This window comes from Apis mellifera, linkage group LG1 (assembly GCF_003254395.2).
Source record: "Apis mellifera strain DH4 linkage group LG1, Amel_HAv3.1, whole genome shotgun sequence".
In the NCBI taxonomy this organism is placed as follows: domain Eukaryota; kingdom Metazoa; phylum Arthropoda; class Insecta; order Hymenoptera; family Apidae; genus Apis; species Apis mellifera.
Genome location: NC_037638.1, coordinates 4,500,710 through 4,513,757, shown reverse-complemented (window position 1 = coordinate 4,513,757; position 13,048 = coordinate 4,500,710). Strand labels below are relative to the sequence as shown.

General features: G+C 19.9%; 1 protein-coding gene across 3 annotated transcripts; it reads right to left on the bottom strand.

Annotated features, from left to right (window-relative positions):
• Nucleotides 1–2,939: 2,939 nt before the first annotated feature.
• Nucleotides 2,940–12,791, bottom strand: LOC414017 (protein Daple). Of its 3 annotated transcripts, none has more exons than XM_026441293.1 (23): nucleotides 12,622–12,791; nucleotides 10,326–10,414; nucleotides 9,926–10,235; nucleotides 9,730–9,843; nucleotides 9,473–9,660; nucleotides 9,298–9,379; nucleotides 8,351–8,529; nucleotides 8,135–8,261; nucleotides 7,938–8,064; nucleotides 7,514–7,848; nucleotides 7,151–7,432; nucleotides 6,803–6,924; nucleotides 6,170–6,361; nucleotides 5,932–6,082; nucleotides 5,645–5,827; nucleotides 5,060–5,347; nucleotides 4,791–4,991; nucleotides 4,565–4,710; nucleotides 4,256–4,348; nucleotides 4,097–4,160; nucleotides 3,799–3,907; nucleotides 3,510–3,616; nucleotides 2,940–3,425 (listed from the first exon to the last, which is right to left on the bottom strand). In XM_026441293.1, the coding sequence occupies exons 3-23, from the start codon at nucleotides 10,145–10,147 to the stop codon at nucleotides 3,189–3,191; spliced, it is 3,549 nt and encodes a 1,182-aa protein (XP_026297078.1). In that variant the 5' UTR covers nucleotides 10,148–10,235; nucleotides 10,326–10,414; nucleotides 12,622–12,791; the 3' UTR covers nucleotides 2,940–3,188. The 3 variants fall into 3 exon arrangements, with proteins under 3 accessions (XP_026297078.1, XP_026297070.1, XP_026297074.1); XM_026441285.1 differs by lacking the exon at nucleotides 12,622–12,791 and adding an exon at nucleotides 10,604–10,718; XM_026441289.1 differs by lacking the exon at nucleotides 12,622–12,791 and adding an exon at nucleotides 10,604–10,654 and having other exon boundaries at nucleotides 6,803–6,909.
• Between the last annotated feature and the right edge of the window lie 257 nt (nucleotides 12,792–13,048).

Sequence of the window (13,048 nt, the reverse complement as noted above, 5' to 3'; positions counted from 1 at the left end):
TTAAATATTTATTATTCAATGTATTCAATTCAATCAGTTTAAATCAATTATATATATATATATATATTACAAATGAAATAAATAGATAATAAATAGATAAATTTTAAGATATTAGATAAGTATCTAAATATTGTAATTTTTTATTTTTTTAAATGTTAGTATGAATAATTTATGAATCAATTATGGAATAGATTGATAATTTATTTAATACATTTTTTTAATTCATTAAGAATGATAAATTATAAAAACTTAAAAACAATATTTTAATTAATCATTGATATAAATGAATTTTTACTAAATTTATAAATCTAATCAATAAATAATACAATTACAATATAAAAAAATCATAAAATATTTTTTAATTTAACCATATTGGTTTTATTATTTTCTTCTTGTAGATAATTTACTTATATAGTACTTGTATATGTAGAACATATATATTCCTCCTTGAGACTATAATGTCGATATAAAAAGTGTCCCTCTACCATGCCTACCATCTTTACCATTCTGGTAAATGAATAGTCGTAAGAGAAACGGAAAGAAGACTCATTGTAAAAAGTTATCTTTCCACCCCTCGTCCTATGCATCCCCTAGAAGGAACTTACAATTATTTCATCTTATTGGTTCACGAACAATCAACATTTTTGCAAATTATATTTTATGAATTCTTAAATTAATATATATAAATATATTTATAATATAATTAATAAATTTATAATATTTGTTTGAATTGTTTATTTATAGAGAGAAGTGAAAGAAAAAATATTAAAAAAATTTTGCATTAAAATAAAAATAAATAAATTTATATTTTATATGATCTTTTAAAAAAATTTAATAATATTATATAGTCTTAATGTCTAATATTGTTATAGTATAATTAAAATTTATTATATAAATATTTTTATGATTAAAATATATGCATATACTTATCGTTAGATCTATCTACTGAATTTTGAAAAATCATTATCATTTCCATTTTTTAAAGTCATGATGTATATATATCTTTCTTGTAATTCTAAACTAAACTTCTAAAACAGTTAAAAACTAAATAAACAAGAAAGAAATTGAAAAATGTCGAAAGATCAATTACGTGTACAATTTGTTTTCTTACCATTACCATTTCTCACGATTGCGGTGAATGATTCTTCATTTTTTGCCATCCAACGGCATCATAGTTCTTTTCCTAGTCTAGTCTGCTACTCTTATTTTTGCCAGCCTTATTTTTACGCCTGTCCACCCACTACTATTACTATTGCCCCTCTACCTTTCCCGCCCTACTATTCCCACTCCATTGGCCTACCTTTTCCGCACCAGTAGAAATAGAGAGAAAGATTTTTATTCTCGTAAATGGAAAAACCAGGGTGGAGAGGGAGGTTTTGCCAGCCAACCGCTGCTGCGAGCGAAATTTTTTGCTTCGCCCTCGTCGTCGATAAGCTCGTCGAAGGGTAAGTTAGGAAAGACGGGGTTGAGAAGTTTGTTGAAGTTTATCTTGCAGAATTATAATGTTCATCTCATATTTTTTATTTAGTGAAAATTTATTTGTGAAATTATTAATATAATTTATTCACCATTAATTCATAATTTAAATATTTTAAAAAATTAAAATAAGAAAATTTGTTATTTGTTAAAAAAACGATGAAATAATTAATATATTATTATATAAAATAGAAAACATATTAAAAAAATGATTAATAATAATAAAATAGATCTAATTTTAAATAAATAAATATGTAATATAAATACTATTCATATTTTGTTCTTTTCAAAAAAGAAAAATTTTTTATATTATACAATAGTTCTTTGTCTATTTTTTCAATTTATTACTTAATGAATTTTCATGTTTATATTTTTTAAATATATTGCTTATGATATAATCTAATATTTTAATTAATATTAATAGTTTGAATTTTTATTAAAATTCTCTTATTATAAAACAATTTTTTAAGTTCAGTTTATAAGTAGTCACTTTTACATTTAATCTTCTATTCCTTTTTTAATAAATAAATTGTAGGAAAAAATAATATCTGATTTACACTATAAAATAATGATATAATTCTTTGGATATGCATCATATGCAAATTTTCGAAGCCCGAAAAATAATTTAAAGGATTCGAACATACAATGGTCAATTTTTTTTTCATAGAACTTCTTGCTCCCGACCCATAGGAAAATAGCAAAAAATAGTGAACTACACTTTTGACGATGAAACTCGTGAGATTTTATCAAGATATAATTCAATTTTCTTCGGTTGAAAGATATATGAACAAAAAATATAAAAAACTATTTTTATTCATTTTTCTAAAGTATTTTATATATATATGATTATATATTCTATTGTAATAATTAGAATTAAAATCTAATTATAGATTATTCATCGATTTTATATTATAATATTACAATGAACATTTATATTATATTATATTATATTATATTTGCATAAAATTATGTTTAATTTAGATTTAATAATTTTAAATATGAATATATATTTATATATATTTTTTATATATTATATATATATATATATATATATATATATATATATATATATATATTTCTTGATTAACGTTTAATAGTTATGTTTTATATTATTTATATTATTATTGGATATAATTAAAAAAGAAGTTTTTTTTTTTAATATTTATAATTCTATATTATTTTAAGTTTTTTATAAATGTGAATGGCAGTAAAATTAGTATAATTAATTTAATGACTGATAATTAAGAACTAATTAAACAGCAATATTCAATATTTAAATTCATACTTAATATTATACATAATTGTTACATTATTCTTAAAAAAAAATATTCTCGCATTATCACTTACAGATTATATATTTACATAGTACATTATTTATTTAATTGATTATTTATCAACTTTTATATATATTAAAATAAATGCATAAAGTCATATTTAAAAAAAGATATTCAAATATTTAAAATAAATATTAAAGTCACTTTGACATAAATTGTCAATTATTATCATTATAAAAACTTTCTAGGAACTCGTAAACATTCAATTAAAATTAGTAGTATATGAAGTCTTAAAATATTCAAGCGTTTATACGAATTTATATAAAATATTCATTGGATTACAATGGTAAATAATCTATTTATATTATTATGTAATATTAAAAATGCAATTTTCGTAACAAGCACGCAAATAAATGGAAGCACGCAAATAATATAAAATCATACACAACCATATTCATACCATACTTGATTGCCTGTTTTTGAATCTTTATCCACAGGCGTTTCCATCATTGTTTCCTCTTGTCCTACATTCTTCATTCCGCTATTATTAAGATTTTTTGATTCATTTATAACTGCTGATACTTTATTGTATATCAAAACCGGTCGTGGTTCTACTTGTACTTCCGATCTTGAAGTTTGTTCTAATAATATAGAACGTCTATCGTCTCCCTGTTCCTATAATAAGCATTTCATATATAAAAGAAGTATTTTATTAGAAAAAAAACTTATAGAATTATAAATTAATAAATTCAAACATACTGGTAATGTACTTGATGGTGGTGGAGAATCATCAGTATAATATACTGTTCTTCTCGTTCCTGGATGACCAAGAGATAATGCATCTGATCCAAGACCTCTAGTTGATCCTAAAATTAATTATAAACATTAATAATATTTTTATTTATTTATTTATAAAAAATAAAATAATATAAATAAAAAATAATTTAATAATTGTGTTCTTTATTTTAATGCATGAAATATATTTTATTACATTTTATTATTACAATTAAACAGCTTATATATATATATATTTAAATTGCATCTTTACCTGCTATGCGATGATCTTCTGTACTAGCATCAGAATCATTTCCACCAGATTCTGATTCATAAGTTTTTCCTTCTGAGTGTTTGGAATCTTCCGCCCAAGATCGTCGATTCTAATTTATAATTTATATATAATATATATATATATATGTACATATAATTTATATATATGTATATATAATATATATATATAAGGTATGTATATATAATATATATATAATATATATATATTATATAAAGATCTTATAAAATTTTTTGATATTTATATTAAATATTTATATTTATCTGCGTCAATTGTTCACCTTATTAAGAAACTCAGACCCAACTTTCCGAACTCTTCGCACAAAATTAGCTCCAAATCCTTTTCTTTAAAGATAAAAATAAAAATATATATATATACATAAAAATTTGTAAAATAAATAAATAAAAAAATTTATATTTAAATCTACAAAAATACTTACTTTTTTGGAGTGCAACTTTCTAATTTTCTATAATGTTCCATAATCTTATCTTCCAATTTTTCTTTTTGCCTATATAGATGATTCACTTTATCCCTATAATATTTATTATTATTATTAATATACTTAATACAATATATAATAATACAATAATATAATATCATAAATATATTAAATAATATTTTTATTATTAAATTATATATGTAAGTAATATTTTTAAAAATTAAATTTTTTTTAAAAAAAACTTAAAAATAATTACTAGTATATTTATCAAATTTAATAATGTTAAATTTTAGTTTTTAAAATACTAACGTGTACATTTTTTCTTCCATATGATAATGTTCTTTATCTTCAAGTGAATGAGTCAAGAGTTCATGATATTGACTAAACAATAAACTAATATGATCCATTAATGATCGCCTATCATTATCTAAGCCGGAATTCATATGTAATAGCATCTAATAAATAAAATATAATATAAAAATAATAATAAATATGTGTTAAATATAACATTATATAATTCAATATTAATTTGTACCTCACATCGTTGATTTAATGTATTGATTTGAAATTCTAAATTCGAACATCTTTCATCTCTGCTGCTAAGTTCACCTTGCATTTCTGTTAATTTTAGACTTAATCGATTTGTTTCAATCTTATTTTTCCGATAATCTTCCTGCAAATTTCTGTATTCCATTTTCAATTTCTCTGTAGCAGTGTATAAATTTCTAAAATCATCCTAAAATAATTAAGAAATTAAACTTGTAATATTCATGATTTATCTATCTTTTTATATTTATTTAATACCTTGAGTTTTGAATGTTCTCCTCTTAAATTATTTAAACTTTTCGCATCACTGACCAATGATTCTTTTTCAGTTTGCAATATCTTATTTCTTCCTTTTAATCCTTCATAAGATTCGCGTAACATTCTAATTTCATTTTTTACATCTCGTAAATTTGATTTCAAAGCATCGTGTTCATGGAATAAATTTTCATATTCATTATTTAATTGTTCATGCAATGATTGCAAAGTAACTTGATCATGAAGAAGTTGTGTGTGTGCTTGTTGTTGTGCGCTTCGTTCTTTTAATAACTAAATTAAAACATTTAATAATAAAGATTTAAAAATTTATATAATATCAACATAAAATTATTTAACTTCTTTATCTTTTAATATTTACAGTATAATATATAAGTATTAATTATACATATAAATAGATGTAATATATATATATATATATATATATATATATATATATATATATATATACACATACAAAATAGATGTAATATATATATATATATATATATATATATATACAAAAAAAGCATAGTTGTAGTAAACATTAGATATTATATAGGTAAAGTTTAATAAATAAAATATATTTACCTCTTCTTTTTCAGCAACAAGTTGCGAATTTGCCAATTGCAACGCTGTATGTTGTGCTGTTAAAGAATTATTTTGAGATTGTAATGTTGTTATCTGTACTTGAAGTTTCGCATTTTCAGATAAAAAGCTTTCTGATGCTGTTTGTGCAGTAACTAATTTCATATTTAAATGTTCTTGCTCTTTCTAAAATAAGAAAATTATATTATAAATTATCATTATGTTCCATAATGATAAATATTTTTTATAATATTTTTCTTTTTTTTTTTTTATTAATTATTTCCACATACTTTAAGTGATTCTACTGTCGCTTCTAATGTATTATGAATACTGCTAGTTACAGTATTCTCGGAATTTATAGACTCAGGTACTGATTTTTCACTAGAACAGGAATTATTTGATTTCAGTATATACTCAATGACCTCCGGAATTTGTGCAATTCTGTAATTATTAAATATTAATCATTAATTTAAGATTTAAAATTTTTATCAATTTAAGAATTTTAATTAAAATTTAAAATTTCATTACTTTTTAATAATGTTATCCAATGGAAGAGATAATAACATATTATCACTGAGACCAAGCTTTTCTAAAACTGTACATAATTGTTGAGTATTCAATTTTTCAGCTACTAAATTCGACTGTAAAATTTCTAACGTTTCCCTATCGATCGCTGCTCGTGAATCTAATTCTTTACTAGATCTTTCAATTTCTTGTAACCTGTCAATAAACAAACATTTTTTTATTATTAAAAGAGCATTTATCTGGAAACATATAAACATTCCAAAAAATATGAATGATATTTAAATAATATTAACAAAAATGTTTTAGACAAAAATTGTTTATCTGATGATCAGATGTTCAACTTTATTTGATTTTGGTATATTAAAAACGTAAATTAAAAATATTTTATGAATTATGTTTAAATTTTTAAATATGAATTTTTTTTTTAAATATTTTGATATCATGCTACAAGATAAAAAAATCATTAAAAAATTTAAATATAATTTTCAAAATTAAATAAATATCTGAATATATTTCTCTTGAAACCTCATAACTTATAACTAAAACATTCTTTTATATCATCCATATTTTTCGAAATATTTATATGTTACCAGATAAATAACATACCCTGTACATATTATTTGAAATATTTTGTACCTTGAAATTTGTGTAACAGAATCATGAAGTTCCTGTTCAAGTTGTGTTATTTTTCTTTCTAAAACCTCAATAGTATTTGTTGCTTTATCTAAGGCAACATCCTTATCCTGAAATTTATCTCGCTAAGTAAAATTTAATTTAATAATTTATTCATCATAATTCACATGAAAATTAAAAATATAATTTTAATTTAAATAAAATAATTTAAAATAATAAAAATATAAATTAAATTATTTTTATTAATTAAATTAAAAAATTTAAATTAAAAAATTTTTAAATTAAATTAAATAATTAATTTAAATAAAATAATTAATCACTCTTATAAATAATGTTTTATAAAATTCATACTTCTATCGTTTCTCGATATCGATGAATATCGCGTTGTGCTACATCTTTTTCTTTTTCTACTGCCACAAGTTTTGATTCAAGATCAAGACATTTAGAATTAATTTCTTTTATATTATTTTCGATAATTTTTAATTCTTCAATTTTTTGATTCGCAAGTTCTAAACTACGTTCTAAATCATCTGCTCGTCTTTGAACGCTTTCTAATAAAGATTGAACACGTTGTTTTTCTTTCACCGCTATGTCATAATTTTTTTCCAATTCTATCATTTTTGTATGTTGAGTCTAAAAATTAATAAATACAAAAAATAAAACATTGAACATAAAAATATTAAGATGATGTAAAAAAATATTTTTATGAAATACTTGAAATTCTTGTTGTTGTTTTTCAGACGATGCTCTCTGATTTTTTAATGAATTTTGTAATTTTTTATTTTCCTCTAATGCTTGTTTCCATACTAATTCCAAGTCTGAATTTTGTTGAGTTAATCTTTCAATATTATCATTTAATGATTCGATTTTTAAAGATAATTTCTTTTTTTCTTTTTCTAATTCCAATACACGAGATGAATTTTCATGAAATGAATTTTCTTTTAAAGAATCTATTAAAGTAACCAATCGACGATTTTCCAATTCTAATTTTAGAGCTCGTGTTTGTGCATTATTTGTTAATTGTTCTGATAATCTGTTATCAGCATGTGCTATATAAAATATAAATATATATTATATATTTATGTATGATAGAAAAATAAAATATTATTATATATTAAAAATTATTTTTTTTTATTACCTGGTTCTTCAGAATCACTTATAGAACTAGATAAGGCAGCTTCATTTGCAGCAGCTTTTGTTAATTTATGCAATTGAGTATTTTCTTCAACTAATTCTTGATATTTTTCTTTATCAGCCGCACGTTCCTTAAAAGTTCAAAAAAAATTTTAAAAATTAAATTTACCAATACATTTTAACTTTTATTTATAGATTTACCAATGCCATGTCATTCAATAATTGTTTGTATTTAATAATTTCAGATTCGAGTTCCAATACTTTATCCGCCCTTCTTCTCGATGAATTTAATTGATCTTCAAGCATTTCTCTAGTGTCCATCAAAACTCTAAAATAAAAAAATATTTTATGTTAAAAAAAAAAAAAATATATTTAAATTCTATGTAAAAAGTTAAAAAAAAATACATAACAATATACCTGTTATCTTCACGTAATTCCTCTATACGTGTTTTATAAAATTCTATATCTGTAAGTTTCTCTCTATATCTTACTACTTCTAATTCCAATCGATCAGCACGATCTGCTCTTTCAATTACAGCATCTAATTCATCTCTATAAGATTTTGCTGTGCGTGCTTCATGCATTAATTCTTGATTCTAGAAAAGTAATAAAAATATTACAATTATAGATTTATAATATTATTACCGAAGATTATTTATTAAATATATACTAAAAATAAAGAATAAATGTTAACGAAATAAATGGTTAGACTTTAATACCATTTTGCTATTCATGAAAAAAAATTATATAAACATAGCTCTCTTACTTTTCAAAATATAAATACTTCTTATTTAAATTAAAATTTTACGTTAAATAGAGAATTATAAATATTATCATTTTTTTCTATTATAAGTAAACAATGTTTTGACAGATGTTCTGACATTGAAAATAATATGAATCATAATAAATTAGTCTTTATCTATAGTTTGTGATGTATAATAAATGTAAATTCGATTGCTGCGTCGCAGCAGCGATATAGTGACAATAAAATTGACTGAAAGAAATTAAATATTTATATTAATGCTGCAAAATAATAACTTAAGAACTTTAGAATATCTTTAATAATTTTCAAAACATTAATTTTAAAATAAATATATATTTACAGAAAGAGACCATTTTCAATAATTCAAAAAGTAAGTATTACATATTCTTATAACATTATTTATATAATATTATTTAAATCAAAAAAATATTCATATTTCAAAAAGAAAAAAAATGCTGAATTTATAGATTTATTTATAATTTTTTTCCATTTTTATGAAAAGCAAAATATAATATTGAAATTTAACTATTTACTTATTTTATTGAATAATCAATTCATTTAGTTTATTTTTTTACATATATAAAAAATAATAATATTGTACCTCTTGCTTTAATTTAGTTACTAATATTTTATGATACTCAAGTTCTTCTTTACATTCCAACAATGCTTCTGTTTTTTCTTCTCTATAAATAATTAACAAAAGAAAGAATATATCAGACATAAAAATTAGAAATATTTTATAATTTGCTATTTCATTAAAAAATTATAATACATACAATTCTTGACGTTGTTTTCTAACTTTTGATTTCCAATCAGCCAATTCAACTGCATAATGGTGATTTTCTTCTCGTTCTGACTTAATAACAGGATTAGATTGTTGTACTTTATTTATTTCTTCAACTTCAACACTAATTGATGAATCATTTCTTTCAACACTTTCATTTATAATAGTATCTCTCCATTTCTGTTAAATTAATAAATAAAATATTCTGTATTTTACTAATGTAACACATAATAGTATTGATATAATTACCTGACGATATAAATCTAATTCTTGGGACATATTTTTTATTTCTGCAAATAAATATCCCATATTTACATTTTCCATTGCATCTTGAGTGATAACTATATCTTGATGATCTGTAACCTAATAAATAAATATTTAATACAAAAAAATAAAAAAATAAAAATAATTGAATAATAGAAATTAAAAATTTACAAAAACATACTTGTTTAATACATTCTACTATTGCAAGCTGAGTATCAACATTTAATGTTTTTATATTTGTAATAAATTTTTCTTTATTAGGACATTGAACAGCACAACCAAGGAGTAATAATAATAATAATTTCATTTCAGCAATATATAATTGTGGCTCTTTGCCTAAGTTCACAGTATCTGGTAACTTTAGAAGTAAATGACCTAATTCTTCTTCATAAAATTGTTTCATATTATCTACAATAACTTTTAAATTTTTTGTACGAATTAATGGATTTCCTTCTGGAGGTATAACTTCATTATATAATGGTTCTGGATCTCTATAAAATATAAAATTTTTTAAAATATTTAAATATAAAATTTAAAAAAAAAAATATATATATATAAATTAAAATGATTAAAATACTTACATTTGCAAAAATACATTGTGTAATAATACACCACCCACTAAATCATCATAACTAGTTAATGAATTAGGATCCTCTAAGCAACTAGCAAACTATTACATAAAGAATATAGTTAATTAATAATTTGGGTAATAACTTGAATATAATATTAATAACTTGAATAAAGTATATTATTATATTAGATTTATAAAATTGATTTCACATTTAATTATTTCATTAAAAAAATATTACAATCTATAGCATAAATAAATAAATAAAATTTTAGAAAAAAAGAAACTTACCCATGTTACTAAAGGCCCAGACAATAAATCATCAATTTCAGAAGATGCCATTTTATATACTTTTACATTAATATGTAATAATTAATATTATCATTTCTTTTTATAAAAAGAAAATTTCTATTTATTTAAAAATTTAATATAATAATATATGATATAAGAAGTAATTTCATTAAAAGAATTATTGAATTAGAAATTATATTTATGTATAACAAAATATATAATAAAATAAATAAATTTTAAAAATCAGATATGATTTATAAATTTATAAAATATGCAAAACATTTGTTTTATAAAAATAAATATTTTTTTTTTGTTTTTACTTATTGCAATTATATATTCACTTGCATTTAATATGTATATATGAATATATTATATTATTAAAGAATTTTATAATTTTAAATAACTAACTATTGTTCTATAGTTAATTTCTAACAACGATAATTAATTTAATGTTTCAATAACTTTATGATACTTAATTTCACCTATTTTTTGATGTTTATTCAATATTTCATGTATATTTTACTACACATGCAACAACAAAAGAAAATATAACTGTACACTTTTATATCCTTATTCAATGTAAAATATATTAATTATATTTTATATGAGTTATTTAATATCTTATCACTATTTGTTGAAGTACTTGAAGCGTATAAAACAATATACAATTTTTAAGAACACTTTGCATTAGTAGGCGAAAAGATTAAGAGGATCAAATGTACATGTTCAATAATATAAACAAAATCTACATCTTGCAAACTAAAGAAACATGTATATACAAACATGACTGATTTGACGCCGGCTCAAAATTGTCTGCCTTTTTGATTGGTCAACATAATATATCAGCGTACTCTAACGGATAGTATTAGAATTAAGTTTTATATAAGTTTTCAAAAAATAAAGAAAATTTTCTGCCATTGGTAGATGATATTTTTATTAGATTATATATTTTTTTAAATTTCAAATAAATAATCTTTTCATTATTTTAAAATTATTTGAAATTTATAAAATAATTAATTAACTTATAAATATATATATAAATTAATTAATTAATTTAATATTTCATTAAATAAAATAATTTAAAAATTTTTAATTAATTTGAAAATATGTTTTTTTATTTTAGAGACTTAATTATGGATGAACAAAAATTATTTAAATATTATTTAATTTAATTAGAATAAATAACATTTTTTTATTTAAAGCAAATATTATATTATAAAAATTATATATAATATATATATATATTTGATAAAATTTAAAAATATATCTATATTTGACTAATATTTATATATTCAAGTCTTGAAAATTTTACTTTAATTTGATCTTCATTCAATTTTATTTTGATTCAAATAATTAAATATAATTATATAATTATATAATAATATAATTAAATATTAATTTATATATTATAAAAATATAATTTAATCAATTCAGTAATTTTAGCGAAAAATATTTAGAAAAATTTTTTTTACCGTTATAAAATACATATATATATTTACACAATACATGCATACATAAATAATATGTATATAATACTTATAATAAAATCAAATTTAAACAATTGAATAAAAATGTTTCACTTCTCAATATTTAATGTCTAATCAAACTTAATATCTATTTATAAAAATCATATTTTTATTTATTTTAAAAATTAAATTATATTTTATATTATATGAGTACATCAATTTCAATTATATAAAATAATATAAATTATATACCATCTTTCGATATTTATTAAAAATATATCAATGTACATAACGATATAAAATATAAATTAAAATTGTAAATAATTTATTTGTAAACAATGATAAAAATAAATATATGCAATTCTCAATCAAATAAATTTGTTTTATGGTATTGAATTAAATAATTATAATTGAATGGTGTTTTTTTTTGTCAAATTTATATAATAATGTTGAAAATTAAATAATATTATTACGATAAAAAATTTTTAAATTGAAATATAGAAATGTCGAATACATGTTTGCATGAAAATTGAAATATAGGTAAGTACTTACCTATACGTAGATTAGAAGTACCTAAATGTGTGCAAAAGACACGTTGGCTGTGGTGTGAAGCAACGTAGCTTCAGATTTTTTAAATAATGATTCTGTTCATTATAATATAATTTTTAATATTATTATAATACGTTTAAAAAATTAATTTGCTGAAATATATATTATTTCATAGTCTATGCATTTTTATTTAAGGTAATTGATATTTGCTTTTCTTTATAAATAAAATTGTTTATTATGATATTTCAATATTTTGATTGCATATGGATGATATAAATTACTTATCTATTATATCTATTTTTTTTTTACATTCATTTTTATCTTTATTCATTTGTTATTGATGTTTAACAAATTTTATTGCATATTCGTATTCTTTATTTTAAATATAAAGTATGTTTTAATATAATTAAATTTTTTAATAATAATATAA